This window comes from Urocitellus parryii, chromosome 8 (assembly GCF_045843805.1).
Source record: "Urocitellus parryii isolate mUroPar1 chromosome 8, mUroPar1.hap1, whole genome shotgun sequence".
Taxonomy (NCBI): domain Eukaryota; kingdom Metazoa; phylum Chordata; class Mammalia; order Rodentia; family Sciuridae; genus Urocitellus; species Urocitellus parryii.
In genome coordinates, this window is record NC_135538.1 from 59676574 (window position 1) to 59692698 (window position 16125).

Genomic DNA, 16125 nt, shown 5'->3' on the forward strand with positions numbered 1-16125 from the left:
TCTTTTATTTTATCCTACTTAAATGTAGATTCAAGATAAAGTATAATTCATTATTTGCTATTAGTGGACTTTTCATTTTATTAAATCAATCCCAAAAGCACACACAGATGTGTCTAAAACACAGGTATAAATATACTTTACCCAAATTAGTAAACTTGCTAAAAAGGTTACCGGTAAATATTTGAAACATATTTCAAATTTAATGTGTTAAGAACCTGAGTTAACATGTCCTCTTCCAAGTCCCTTTTCTTGCTTTTTCCTTTTTAGGTAAATGTGCCACTAATCAGTATTTAAGAAGACTTTATGAAGTTGATCAGATAGGAGTAAAACCCAGAATCCCATGTTCCTATTATACATCCTTGGCCAAATCACGGCATCTAAATTTTCTTATATGAAAAGGGTGGGTTAATAACAATGACTTTTTCATGGATTATAGTAAAGAATAGATGGCACATAAGATATGGCATTTGTATTTCTGCTAGTTTTAAGCTTCTACTATGTGTGTTCTGTGAAACATTTTATATATTCCATGAATTGTGTCAACAATCCTGTGAAGAGCATATTGTCCTCAGCTTTGAAATGCCTCAACTCAGACTGTGAGCAGTCAAATAACTTGATGAGAATTACACAACACTACCAGGATTTTAATCTAGAATGTTATGACACCAAGAAAGCATGGTAACCACACTACTGCATACTGGTAGATGTCTCTATGTCTCTTCTGAGTTTCTGGAAAATAATGGATGGGTCCCTGTCCACCTTTGAGGCACTCGATCATGGTTTGGAAAGCAGGGTCACATCAACAAACACCACTGCTATTTCTATAGCCATGTTGAATCCAGGGTAGGAGAATGGAGCCAGAAAAGGGAGACTAGAAAGTCACAAACTCTGGATGATCTCTCCTCTGCTATCCTTTTGTAAACTATCCCTCATTATATCCCACCTTCCTTGTTTCTGATTCCATCATTACAGAGTGCTTGCAATGTAGTAACAAACTGTCCCCCTCAGACATCCTCACAGTTGAACAGGCCGTTTCCATCTGCTTCCTTCTTCTCCAGTTGAATCATTTCTACTCATATGCCATAGTAATTTCATAAGGTCATGTTCTCCAAAATTCTCTTCTGTCCTTTCCAGGTAGCTCTAAGCCCTTCGTTTTGTTGTTGTTGTTGTTGTTGCTGTTGTTGTTGTTGTTGTTGTTTGGTACCAGAGTTTGAACCCAGGAGTGCTTGACCACTGTGCTACATCCTTACCCCTTCCTTTCTAAAAATGATTTTGAGGGAGAGTCTCACCAAGTTGCTTAGAGCCTTGCCAAGTTACTGAGGCTGGCCTTGAACTCATGCTTCTCCTGCCTCAGTCTCCTGAACCACTGAGATTACAGATGTGTGCCACTATACCTGGCTAGCCCTTCCTCTCTTGAGCTGCCACAATATTGTTTACTTGACTCCTCTGCACTTACTATGCTATAATCATGCTGTTATCACTTGTCACTCTCTATCACTCACTTAACTCTAATCTCATGAAGACAAAAGTTTTCTCCATGTTCTTGTTCCCTCTAAGGTAGCTCCTGTCACACAGAAGAAATTTGATGAATGACTGTTCAAATACATACATGTTTAATTGTAGTTTTATGATTTAGATATGAGGTATCCCTGGAATCATATGTGAGACAATGAAATAATTTTCCTAAGTGATATCATTAGGTTGTGAGAACTATAACCTAATCAGAGGATTAATCCATTTGATGGATTAATAATTTTCCAGGACTACTAACTATAGGTAGATAGGATATGGCTGGAAGGTCACTGGGAGCATGCCTTTGATACTTACATTTTGTTACTGACTACTGGTGTGCTCCCTTGCCCCCCTCTCTTTCTCTGCTTCCTGGATATCATGAATTGAGTAGTTTTCTTCCTATACACCCTCCTGCCATGATGTTTCTGCCTCATCTGGGTCCCTGAGCTATGGAGTCAGTCCATTATAGACTGAACCTTAAAAAACATGAGCTAAAATAACCTTTTCTTCCTTTAAGGTGTTCTTGTTAGATATATTGGTCCCAGCACTGCAAAACTAACATATAATAGAAATTGAATACAAACACATCTCAGTCTAGCTTGCTTATATGATTTTTGAAAGTTATAGAAGCAATTATCTCCACCAGAAAATTATTATTAAATCTATTTATTCAATGGCAAGTATTTAAAAATCTATCTAATTGAATTTGACTTTGGAAGATTACTTAACTCATTGGCATTTCCTTGTCTAAACAACTGATATAATAAGATCTTCATGTCTTCATTCCTTAAATATTTATTAAGGCACTTCCATGAGCCAGGCAATATTTTAGCCAATTGTTGATAGACCTGAATAGTGTAAGGGTTATTCTGTTCGCATGTTATTCTGCTCCAGTGGAAGACATAGCCAAGAAAAGACATTTAGTGTGATAGGTGTTCTCATGGGGAGTATCATGGGAGTTACTGTGATACCATGGGATGTATTAGGGGACACCAGTTCCAGAACTGGGAACAGAAATCAGGGAAGCCATTCTTCATGACATTAAAGCCAAATGGTATGTATGAGTGTGTAAGTGTAAATGTGTGCATGTGTGCAATTGGTGGCTAGGAGGAACGGGGACAGAATAAGATCTTTCTGGGTGAACAAAATAGCACTTTTAGCAATTCAAAAAAAGCTTAATTATTCAATTTAAGAGAATTAAGTGGTACATGTACACTCAAATGTTATTGGAGAAGTACAGGGACTAGATAAGTTATCAGGCTTCTTAAAATATTTGGATGTTATTTTTAGAGTAATGAGAAGATAGTAAAGGAGAAACTGATAAGAATTGCATTTTTTAAAAGTACAGTGTAGAGGTTAGATTACTGAGATGCAGAATTGAAATGGAGAATCCAATTAGAAGGTTGTTAATCATAATACACAAGAGATGATGCTGATTTTGACCTAAGAAGTGGTAGTGTGTAGAGCAATAAGCAAATAAAAAAGGTACAGAACTGACAACCAATAGAGCTTGATTGTAGAGTCCCAGTAAGGAAGAAATCAGAGAAAATGTTTATTTTTCTGTCTCAGCCTGAGTGATCAGGAGAGCCAGTCATAGGAGGAAACAGGCATGATGGGGTTAGGGTCCTTTTGTACTCAAGAACTGCTTTGAAGATTAATTGAAATAATTTATGGAACAGGAACTATCACAAGGCCTAATGCATTTTTGCTCATTTCTGTAGTCGTTTCCATTCCCTTCTCTTTTTCATCATTGTTCCAATCACTTAGCAGCAAAACTGGCAATAGAATCCCAGACTTTTTCTTACCATCCTAGAGTTCTCTGTTAATGAACTACTGATCTATAAACAAAGATGAAACATACTTTAAAGTGAATATTCACATCTTATCCCTGAATCACTTACAAGCTGACAGCTATCCAACTTATTTTTAGTTTATATTTAAAATGAATCATATGTTCCAAAGTGACTGACAGAAACATAGCTTTGTTTCTGAAGCCAATTCCTTTCCATCATTTTTGGACATCATTCAGAGCTATAACAGACTTTCATGGTGTTTAAAAGCATTCATCCACGACAACAACAAATGCTAATTATCATAAAAAATAAATAGCTCCTGTTAACATCAGTTTAAGAATTTCTCCTACTCTTGCACTATATTTCATCTATCATCCCATCTGTTTTCGGGGAGGGAACAAAGACTGGATGAAAGTATAATTATCATGTATCAAAGTGGACAACACAATGAAAGAGAAATGAATATAAATGGGAGGAATAGCATACATAACAAATAAATCTGGAAAAGGAAAAAAGAAAATATAAATAAAATGTTGCATGTGTGTCCTACAGTAAGTAATTGATATGTAAGTCCTTAACAGAGTCAATACGGGTTATCTTGGTGGGTGGGGGGCTACCCATTTCAGTTCACAGTGCTAGCTATAAACAGATCTCTTCCAAAGTCACCAAATAATAATCACGTTTTCCTGTGAAATTTACAATTTCTTTTTTTAATTCCATCGTTAAAATTCTACCTTGAGAGTTTTAAATATGAAGAAGACAAACATTCAATTTTCATATATTTCTGAACATATTTTAAAGAGACTCTTCTACCTGCCTTAAAGTCAGTTGTATCACATAAAATAATCATGAATACCCAGGTTCTCAAAAGTGCTTTCAATTAAAAGAAACAAATGGTCAGTTACAAATTAAATTTTCTCATTAAGAATAATTATAAAATCATAAATAAAGATATGTCTTTAAATGTGAATTAGAAACTCAACAAAGGCAAGGACTTTGCTTCTTTTACTGCATGTAATCATATCTGTAACTGTCCTTGGCCTGTAGCAGGTACTCAATCAATATTTGTTGAATTAAATGTTGCATGAAATAGAACATTAATAAATATTTTCCCAAGAGAATTTTTAAGCCATACTTATCCTGCAAATAATTCTGTAATGACTCTAAATTGGAATTAATATTTAAATAATTGAAGACCTTTGAAATCTCCAAGAATCTACATCACCTTTAAAGAAATGAAAGGGAAAAAGCTTCTTTAAAAAGCAACTTACATTATTGTAATAAATTTAATCTGAAGTCAGGATTCCAATAAACATATGCAGCTTTAATTAAATATATATATATATATATATATATATATATATATATATTTTATTATACACACATACATGCACACACACATTTATATTTCTGTTCAAACTTGTCTATTTCCCAATAAACACTTTTTAAAAATATCTTTATTTCTCAAGTCCTGTAACTTCCTGTTCTCTTTAAAAAGCTCCTATTTGCCAATTTGTATTAATCGATATTCTTAACAAATAAACAAATTTTGGAGCAGACCTCTGTATCTGCATATGTAAACTAAATGTGTTCCTGGCATACTCTTGGGAAGAATTTAAATTAAAATAATTTCAATTTTGGTATATTTAAGAAAGTATAGTGAAGGGCCCTAAAATATTTTATATTCTAATTTAAAGAACACTAGGTAGAGTATTGAAAAAAATAGCATAAAATTTTAGCTATGTTTCTGTCAATCATGTAATGCTCTTTTTTAAGTTCCTTCACCTCTATAACTGCCAACAGATATTAAAAGTTTTTTTATTGTTTATTTTCTTAAATTTCTCTGCAACTATTTTTTTTCAATACTGGTGGATAATATGAACCCAGGACTTCTTGCTTGCTAGACAAGTGCTCTACTGAACTGTACCCTCAGCCTAAGACTTGTGTTTAGTTAAAAATTGAAGGTAACCTTTCATATATAAAAATATTGACATACATTAAAACAAGAAATTTGCATAACCTCCAGTCAGTAAGCATTCATTAAAATATTCTTTTAAGACACTCAATAAATATCATTTGTACGTTCTAGTCTCTAAATCCCTAAATGGTGTCTACACAAGAGTAGTTCCAAAAATTCACAAGTATTTCAATGGTTATTGTGTTGTTGCACAGTTGAGAAAGAAATCTCAACAAATTTATTACTTTCCATATGCATTATTTGCATACAAACAGATAAAAAATTGAGGCAAAACTATGAATTTCTTGACAAGTTCACTGATAGCTGCAGGAAATTATCCTCAATCTATTAGAAATATTCTTTGAATAAACATATAAATATTATATTTCATACTATCTCTATCCTTTGCCCAATTTATGGTTAAAGCTAATTGACACTTCAAGAAAAAAAGTGCTTAATATACAAACAGAGAAAAAGTCTGTATTTTGCTGTTATCTGTATACATGAAATTAGGATTGATATCTGGTTCCAAATGTCTTTCCTTCTCTTAACTTAATTTTAAAAAATGAACAAACAAACAAAAACCCACACAAAAACCAAACAAAAATCAAGAACACAAAATTCGGAGTAGGCTCCAGAAAATGATATATATTTAAAGCATAGCCCAAAGACTACTAATTTTTCTTACCAGTGCTGTCATCATATACAACTGTGACGGTTTTCCACTTGAAAAACTGCACCAAGTCTAAAATGGCACGGCTGAGCGAAGAGAAGTCTGGGTAGAGGCTGACATAAAAGGAATCTTTGTTGTCTGACACCTGGTGCTTCCAGCGGGTCTGTATGTGGGGAACCCCCAGAGCATTGCAGATGGACTGTACCGCGTTTGCTGATGAGCTGTGTGAAGGCCCGAAGATGGCAGCCACCCCAAGAGACAGTTGATCACAGGCTACAGAGGAGATAGAAGTCTGTTAATAAAGAGAGGAGAGATGCCAGTACATCAGCAGATAATACATTATTATTAAAACCCAAAGGTATCATCCTGAATAAAGATTTTTTCTTTAATATAATATTTACATTTCACTACTTTTGCATTTTATCTGTCTCTGAACATTTTCAGTTTGTTATAAGAGAATTAATTCACTCAAATGCCTGCAATGTTCAAGTAAGTCTACAATTTTGGAGAAGGAGAAAGAAAAGGAATATCTACACATTTTTAAATTTTCATGTTCATTTTGGAAGACTAATTTTTGTTAGGAAAGTGAAAAAAATAGTGTTTTTTTCCCCAAATTTCCTGGTCATCCTTTATAATTTAAAATTATTAATGAACAGTCAGCCATTTGGTCCCTCTTCTGACTGAATTAGCTAGGGCAAAGTAGAGTTACAGTATAGTCACAGGTCAATTTATGCATACAACCAGTCATACTATGGCTCTTGGGGATGATTTCATATGAATTTAACTCACTGAGTAGAAGAGTGCCAAAATCAATAGATAAGTATTCATTCATCTTATATACTTTTTGGATACAAAAGTGTCTTTTACTGTCCTAAATTATTTTTTAAAGTTAGTATTTACTCACAGAAAATTTCATTTTTATGAATAATAATTGTAGTAATTAAAAGGCATAAACAAACTAGAGCATATTCAGTTTAGGACTTAAATTTTTATAAGGCACACTGAAGCAAATAGTGAGTTTGTGCACAGAGTGAATAATTACTAGAATCATGAAAATTATCTTCAAATATTTGAAGACCTGGGGGCTGGAGTTGTAGCTCAGTGGTACAGTAATTGCCTGGTATGGGTGAGGTACTGGGTTCTATCCACAGCACCACATGAAAACAAATAAATCAAGGTATTGTGTCCATCTACAACTAAAGGTATATATATTTTAAAATTTTTTACTAAAAAAAGATTTAAAAAAAACAAACTTGAAGACCTGGACTGTGAAATAAGTTTAAGCTTGTGTCATTTAACTGGCAAAGGAGAACTTGGGCGTTTAAAAGCTTCTCACAAATTAATATATGAAGTGAGAAATGTCCAAACATGGAAAACTTTGTCCAAGAGGAAATGATATGCCCATCTCTATAAACATTTAAACAGGACTGAGGAGTTCTATTGGGATTTAAACTAAAATCAGATGTTCAGACACAATTCTTCCAAAATGGATTGTAATTCTACTGTGTGAACTTTTCTGACATTTTCTTTCAGAATTTTCTACAAAAAAATGTACAGTGTGATGAATGAATTCATAATCATCAAGGCATGCAATAATAAAGTCTTAGTTGGAAAAACATTTGCTTGAACTCTCTTCAACATTCCAATATGATCTAAACACATTGATTTTGAATAGATTCTTCCTTTCTACATAATGAATAGAATCCTGAATTCATAAGAAAGTCTGGAGCCTAAAAAAATCTCAACTTGGGATTTCTCAACATGGGATTTTAATTAATGTACATTGAGAACAAACAATCTTTCCTCACTCATTTTTTTAGAAAAATCACAAGCTATGAAAAGCTAAATATTTTATGAGAGTATTTAGTGTATTCATGTGTCTAACATAAAATTTATCAATTGTCAGAGGAGTCATTTAAAAATAATATATGATTCAAATAATGAATCAAGTTCTAATACATAAGTATATTCATTAACTCAGCAAAACAATGTTTCCTAATAGAAATACAGGAGAAAAAAGCCAGTGAAAATGTCAAAATTTAAATCTAATTTCTTATTATTTTCTTGTCTTAAAATCAACTTTTTAAAACATTAAAATTAATTAAACTATTTTATAATCAATCATTAATGTCATTATCAATGTGTATTTTTATTAAGCCCCTAGGAGGTTCAAAAGCTATGATAACTCTTCCCTTATATTATCCTTTTACCTATGTGTATTTTCTAACCAGCAACAGTTTAACAAACAAGAGCTTCACAAGATAAAGCTCAAACCATGCAGTCACACTTTTAACATCTAACAAAGAAAGTTACTCACACACTTTTTTTGAGCTTTTCCTGATTTTAGGCCAATGTCAACTGATAGATTTGATTCCCAATGAGTTTTTAAGAATTTTAAATTTATTATAAGGGTTTGGAAAACAAAAGACTTGATCATTTAATATCTTGCTAGGACATTCCCAGCATAGTATCTTGTTTTCTGTCAGAACATTCTAGCCTATGTTTTTACATTGTTCCTGCAAAGTCATCATTAAGAAATCTATTAATATTTTATTTATACTGCACTCATTCCATGTTCTTTGGTCTGAATGCTTTCATTAGAGGCAAAGCTTCTTCTTCCTAATGAAAATAATCATGAACTATGCCACTAATCAAATGCACTTGTCTTGAAGTTAATGACTTACTTTGCAATTATGATGACAAATGTAGCATTTTGCAGTAAACTTTAACCTTTTTTCAGCTTTCCAAACCTTTTACTATCCTGACATGGTTCTGAAATGTGGAACTTATTTGTATTCATAAAGATATGAATTCAAAGGGCAGGGAGAATATGGCTTTGATAAACAGAAGTTAGCTGCTGGGGGAAAAGAAGACTTTCATCTTGAGCAATGTTGTACCTTATCAGCTGCCATTAATATTAATAAGCTTAGAAGAAATCTGCACCAACTTAGAATTATAAATAATTATGTACATTTCCATTAACAAAAGGCAGCTAGTAAAATAATATTAGCATTACAGAAAAGCAAACATTGTTTAAAAGTATGAAGTGAAAACAAATGCTTTGTATGCCTGCTCCTTTGAAAAATCTATGTCATGGAAGTTAATTTCTATTACATGACTGTTAACTATGCATAAGACAAGACCCCAACTATAACATCACCTACATGTTAGAAAAGATTACTTACATGAAATTATGGAAATATCTATCAAATACATTTACAAATAAGACTGTCATTTTGCTAAAAATAATACTTTGATAATATTTCCATTATCTTTCTTCACATCTGAATATTAAATTCATATTCACAAAATGAATGGTTTCCTACTCTTGTTATTTAAAATACTTTTATAAGATAATAAAACATAAAATTCATAAAGTATTCTAATTATTCCATTATATAATTTTTATATCAATTATCATTTAGTTTCAGTTGGAAGAAGAAACATTGAGTGTACAAAAATAAGCACAGAGAATACATAAAGTAATTATTATAGTTCAAAATTTTCAAATAAAATTGGACTGATTTTTTGAAGTTACTTGAAACCACAAAACTTTCAAGATAGTCAATAAATTGATACCAAAGTAATAATACAGCAGTATTGACAGGTAATAAAAATGAAAATGTAACAGTGGATTTCAAAACTTCATGAAATACACTGATACATGGTATCTTATTTTAGTGGGTTTTTAAAAATAGGTATAACTTACTAAAAAGGCAAGAAGGTCATTTGGGATAAAAACAATTTGACCATCAAAGATTTAATTTCATTGATTTATAAGCAGATTTCTTCTAAAGTGTGATTATATCACCTTCCCCTCCCTGATAAAATTTTTGTGCATTTAGAAAAGGAAACTTTATATGCAAATGTTCTTAAAAGCTTATTAACTACATGAGGGTTTTAAAAAAATCTCTTAAGAATACCTGGAAATTTGAGTCCCAGAAAACATGATGCTAAATATCAATCAATTACCTTTCTTGGATGCTTCAAAACTGTCATATAGATTGATCTTCTGGGTGTCATAGGTTAGGGTGGTATTGGGCAACAAGGTCCTATTTCTGTTGATTGTGTTCACAGCAAATCTGAACGCAAGTTCCTCAGCTCCCATTGGGCCAGATTCCACATATTCAAAAATACCACCTGGCAAAACAAAAGAGAATAATCACATGGGTCTTAGAATATAGAGAAAATGTCAGAATTTTTCTATATTTTAAGCTTATATCTGTACATCTGAGTGTCTGCATGTGTGTTTGTATGGTTTGCTTAAGTGCACAAGGTTTGTACTTACTTTTTCTGTGAATTGTATAGATAGATATACCCTTTAAAATAAATTCATACTGGCAAAAACTGCCTTGTTTTTCTGACAAAATTCAATACTATTTAAATAGGATATGTCCCTTTGTCTTTGGCAATAACTTATTTTAGAGCTGATAGATATACAAGGTATATCATAGATAGATAGATTTTTTTCCTTAAATAATGAAAATTAATCCCCAAATTTTGCACACTGTTCCAGAATTATCAATGCAGTGTGTATGTATGTGTGTGTGTGTGTGTGTTCGTGTGTGTGTGTGTGTGTGTGTATGAGATAAAGCTAAACAATGGAAAAATTGAATTCAAGTTATCTCCATTAATTCAGAAGTCAGAATTCTTTAGTCCAACTTTTATGACATTTATTGTGTTTGATTAAAGCCCAAAACTTTTGCAAATCCCAGCACCTTATCTGACTTATGAGAAAAGATAATCAAGTAGCATTTCTTTATTCATTTTCTCTAAGTCTCTTTTCAGAGGACACATGGCATTAATGCAGAATCCTTTTTTTTTTTTGCAGAATCCTTTTTTTTTTATTGTTGGTCGTTAAAAACATTACATAGTTCTTAATACATCATATTTCACAGTTTGATTCAAGTGGGTTATGAACTCCCAATTTTACCCCGTATACAGATTGCTGTATCACATCAGTTACCCTTCCATTGATTGACAAATTGCCTTTCTAGTGTCTGATGTATTCTGCTGTCTGTCCTATTCTCTACTATCCCCCCTCCCCTCCCCTCCCCTCCCCTTTTCTCTCTCTACCCCTTCTACTGTAAATCATTTCTTCGATTTGTATTATCTTGTCTTACCCCTCCTTTCCTCTTATATGTCATTTTGTATAACCCTGAGGATCGCCTTCCATTTCCATGCGGTTTCCCTTAATACAGAATCCTTAATCAACAAAAAGCACTGTAACATAAATTTTGGTCATAAAATGTAATTTTAAAACATGTGCCTTTAACCTGGCACCTTCCCAACTGTGCCTTAGCAAAGTTTCCTCATTCTTGTCCCTGTCTTCTTCCTCTCTGATATTACTCTTCTGCTGGAAGATTCCTGCTACCAAACTTTGCCTTGACAGAATCTCTTTTTTATTGTTGGTATGGTGAATAAGATGAAAAGGGAATTGCCTGATACTTAATTTTTTCCAAATTGTTATTGAAGAATTAGGACTTTAAAATTCAAAAGCCTTTATCTTTCCCTCTTTTAAATTTCACACCATGTACTCATAGCACAATCATTCACAAACTACATCCCTTTGAATAAGGCAGTTTCACAATTAGAAATCCATGCATTATCAAATGTATTTTCATACAGGAATGCCAGGTGACAATAGTACTGGTAACTATCTATTCAAATTTCACATTCAGATTTAACAAAAAGTCATGGTATCTTTGCAATTCCTCTGAGAGCAATTAGAACTTAAAAGGACCACAGGGATGGGGCTGGGGTTGTGGCTCAGGGGTAGAGTGCTCACCTAGTGTTCGAGGTTCTGGGTTCAAACCTCATCACCACATAAAAATAAGTAAATAGAATGAAGGTATTATGTCCAACTACAACTAAAAAGTAAATATTAAAAAAAAGAACCATGGGGATAAAGAAAATTTGTAGTCAGAAAGAATATGATAATTTTTTACTTAGTACCAAATTAGTTTGCAATATTTTTCTTATTTTGGATTTTAACTGAATTGATGGTATAGTTAGTATAGAAACAGACTTATTGTAAGATAGTAACCTGAATATCTTTAAAAATTATTGGTGACTTATGCAATGCAGAAGGACTTGAGTATTTCCATCTCCAATGGGTAATCAGAACTAAATTTTATGCTTTGTATAATGGAAGACAATAGAGGTATAGGAATGGGTTTTAGAGGCAGACTGGATTTACATTCTGGGTCTGCCACTTGCCACTGGTGTAAATTTGTACAAATGCTTAAACCTAGTTTGAACTAATTCATCTTTTCTAAAAAGGATGATAAGGGAGTCAACTACACAGAATTGTTGTAAAGATGAAATATTGGCTAATATGAAGTTCTTAGAAGAGTGACTGCCATAGGGCAAGCACTCAGTATGAATGTAAAATTTCATCAACTCTTCAAAGAAATCCCAAGTAGAAGTATTTTACAAGAACAAAAATATCAGCCAACAAGTGATGGAGCCAGGATTGTAATCTGTCCATGTCTCATTCCAAATATTGCCTATTCCACAAGAATTTGAATTCTATATATATATTGTTTATATATAAATCTTTTATCAGATGGATAGTTTTCAAATGTTTTCACTCATTCTATAGGCTATCCATTTACTCTGTTGATTATTTACTACTCTTCATTGCAGAATCCTTCACTTTTATGGAATCCCACTGTCAGTCTTTGCTTTTGTGGCTTGTGTTTTGGGGATCATATAAAAAAAAATTTTCCAAGACCATGTCATGGATTTTTACCCTGTATTTTCTTTTAGTAGTTTGACAGTTTCCCGTTTTAGTAAGTCTTTGATTCATTTTGAGTTGGTTTTTGTATGTGACATGAGAGTTCAATTTTATTATTTTGCTTGTAATGTCCAGTTTTTCTAATGTCCAGTTTTCCTGTTGAAGAAATTGCCCTTTATCTGTCGCATGTTTTAAGTATCTTTGCCACAGATGAGTGGCAAAGAGATTTTTATTATAAATTGAAGTTAAATTTTCCAAATACTTTTTCTGTACCCATTAAGAAAGTCATATGTTTTTTATCCTTCATGCCACTAATATGATATATCTCATTTATTGGTTTATGTATGTTAAATGAGTCTTGGACTTCAGGTAAATCCCATTTCGTCATGGTATCTGCCTCTTTTAATGAGCTGCTAAATTCAGTTCACTAAGATTTTGCTGAGAACTTCTGCATCTATATTCATCAGGAATATTGGACCAAATTTTCTTTTCCTATAGTTTGTCAGGCTGTGGTGCTAGGAAAATGCTGTTCAATTGATAAATCTGGGATTGTACCATCCTCTTCTATATTTTGAAAGACATTGAGAAAGATTGGTGTTAATAATTTTTGAAGTTCCTAGTAGTAGAATTCACCAGTGAAGCCATCAGGTCTTGGGATTTTCATGTTGGTAGTTTACCAATGACTTTTTAAATTTATTTACTCATAATTGGACTATTCATATTTTTATTTATTTATAATTCAGACTTAGTTCTTTGCATGGTTCTAGGAATCTAGCCATTTCTAGAGGTTATCCAATTTTTTTGGCATATATTGCTTTTAGTAGTCTCAAAGATGATAGTTAAATGGCCAAAAGGTATGTGAAAAAAGTTCAGCATCACCAATCAACAAGGAAATCCATATGAAAACTACAATGAGTTACCAATTCCTACCTATGAGAATGTAGCTATTAGTCAAAAGCAAATGACTGTGCAGCCATGTAACAAAAAAAGGATTACATTTTTCATAAATATTTGTGAATAAGTAGTTTTGGTTTGGTTTGGTTTTTTAGGTATTAAGGATTGAATCCAAGGCTTTGCACATGTTAGGAATGTGTTCTACCACTGAGTTGCATCCCTAACCCTGTGGATCAGTTGTATAATCATATTTAAGAACGATTTTAATCATATGCCTAAATGTGAAAGTAAACCAATAAAGTTATTACAAGAAAAACTTATGCTTAAGAAAAGTTTTCTTTAAAAGAAGATTAAAAGTGTTAGCCATAAAGTTAAAAATATAATGTATTGAAATACATTAAAATTTAAAATGTCCAAATTAAAGACAAAATTTCAGTATTTTTGTGTGTGCTTGTGAATCTGAGAGAAAGAGAAAAAAAATATAAACCTCAAAGGCATGCCCATGAAGACCCACTTCTCCAGCCATACCCAACCTGCCTGTAGGTTACCATTCAGTTAATTCCTATGAGGGGATTAATGCACTGATTAGGTTAAGGCTCTCAGAACTCATTTCACCCCTAAACCTTCTTGCATTGTTTCAACATCAGCTTTGGGGAGATACCTTATATATAACCCATACCAGCCCTCTTATATATTGAGAGTCTGAACTTTTTGCTTTTCATATGTAATGTTTATATTTAATACATTTTCAAATATTATTTGTATTTCTTTTTTCATTCTTAAATATTTAACCAGGCATATCCTTTACATATGCTTAAATCTTTAATTGAACATTATAATAATATTAAATATATAATAATAATATTATATATTTAATACATATTTTTCATATATTTAAGTTATATTCACTAATGTTACCCTTATTTTGACTGCTTATAGTATCACACTAGAAAGAACTAGCACTTTTATGAAATTTATTTTTAAAATAAAATTCTATTAAAGGATTATCTATATGTGCCAAAGTGCACAAATCAGAAGAATAAACCTCTAGTAATATACCTCTCTCTCTCTCTCTCTCTCTCTCTCTCTCTCTCTCTCTCTCTCTCTCTCTCCCCCCACCCCCCTTCCTGGTATCCATGTCCTGAGCTGCTTTCTTCCTCCATACCTTAGGCTATGATATCCTACCTCATCTTGGGCCCAGAGCAATGAAGCCAGCCATCTATGGACTGAGACTTCTGAAACTGTGAGCCCCAAAGTAAACATTTCCTCTTCTAAAATGTTCTTGTCTTTTGGGCTCAGCAACAAAAATGCTGATGAAAACAGAGGCTAATAAAAATAATGATCACCCCCATTGTAAAACTGATAGAGATCAAAATAACTCTTCATAAATAATAAATATCCAGTGAACATAAAATATTTAAAATTTGATAAAAATAAAGGTTAATTAAACCAATGAGAACTTTCACAGGTCAAAGTGTTGAGGTGTGAGAAAAAGCAGAATTTTATAGAAAAATAACTCGGTATAATTTTTCTGAAAAAAAAATGATTTTTTTTAAGTCTGTAAAGTTTTAAAATACCATACACTTGAATCCACTAATTCTAGTTATAGAATTGGACTTAAGGAAAATGTCACTGATAAGCTTTAAGAATCTTCCTTCTTAGTTCATAACAAAATTATGAATAGAAATGCTCTATATATACAATTGTATGAGATTACTTACAGAAGTTATGGAACATATAATTAATAAAATACTATACATCTAGGCACCTAAAATTGTTCTATGGAAGATATTTGCTAAGAAAATGCTCAACAAGTAGTTACAATATGCACTATGTCTAACACAACATTAACTGTGGTTTGAATGATAGTTCTTTGGTTATAATTTTCTTCTTTTTGTTTGTATATTTTAATTAGCTGAAAATGATTCTATTCTCATCTTGTTATTTTTAAAAAATGAATATGTTTTAAAATGAAACTAAATATTAAGGAATAGAATAGGAGAGTTTGTAAAGAAGAATATAAAAATCTCAGGGTATTTGGCCATTTGTTCCTTTTATGATAGGAAAGATTTAACATGTTTATATGTAGGGTAAAAGAACCAATCAGGAAGAAAAGGGAACAGATAGAAAAAGAGAGAGAGAGTTATCAAGTGTTGTAGCCAGGTGACTCAGTAGCAAGAGGGGATACAAGCCCAAGGTGAGGGAAATATGCAGAACCTTAAGGAGGAAGACACCTTATTCTCTTTAGCAGGAGGCCATTACCTATAATTTCCATATGCAGAGATGGTCAGGGAAGTGAGGGAATATATATTTTATGTATTTTCTTTATGAAGTAGGACATAAGGTCTATTAATGTTATTTTTCTGAAGAAGGAACCAGCTCTTTTTATACTGAAAGTATTCGTTCAGTTTTAAAATTGCTAATAAAAAACTAAAAAGCAAAGCATTTTATTCTACCTGTTCATGAACCTGCAAAAGAATAACTGTTCACAACTTTGAACCAGGCTTTATCTCTTTATAAAACTTGAAAGTTAATATTCATTTTGTGCTAGGTATCT

The 16125-nt window shown here is 32.3% G+C and overlaps 1 protein-coding gene across 3 annotated transcripts in view; it reads right to left on the reverse strand.

The window, feature by feature from the left end:
* Positions 1–16125, reverse strand: part of Grik2 (glutamate ionotropic receptor kainate type subunit 2) — a 634369-nt gene that overhangs the window by 420552 nt on the left and 197692 nt on the right. For all 3 annotated transcript variants that reach the window (XM_026406867.2, XM_077801706.1, XM_077801707.1), the window contains exons 2-3: positions 9908–10075; positions 5951–6208 (exon numbers count right to left, since the gene is read on the reverse strand). In XM_026406867.2, the coding sequence (XP_026262652.1) occupies positions 5951–6208; positions 9908–10075 (426 nt within the window). The remainder of the gene's footprint in view (positions 1–5950; positions 6209–9907; positions 10076–16125) is intronic.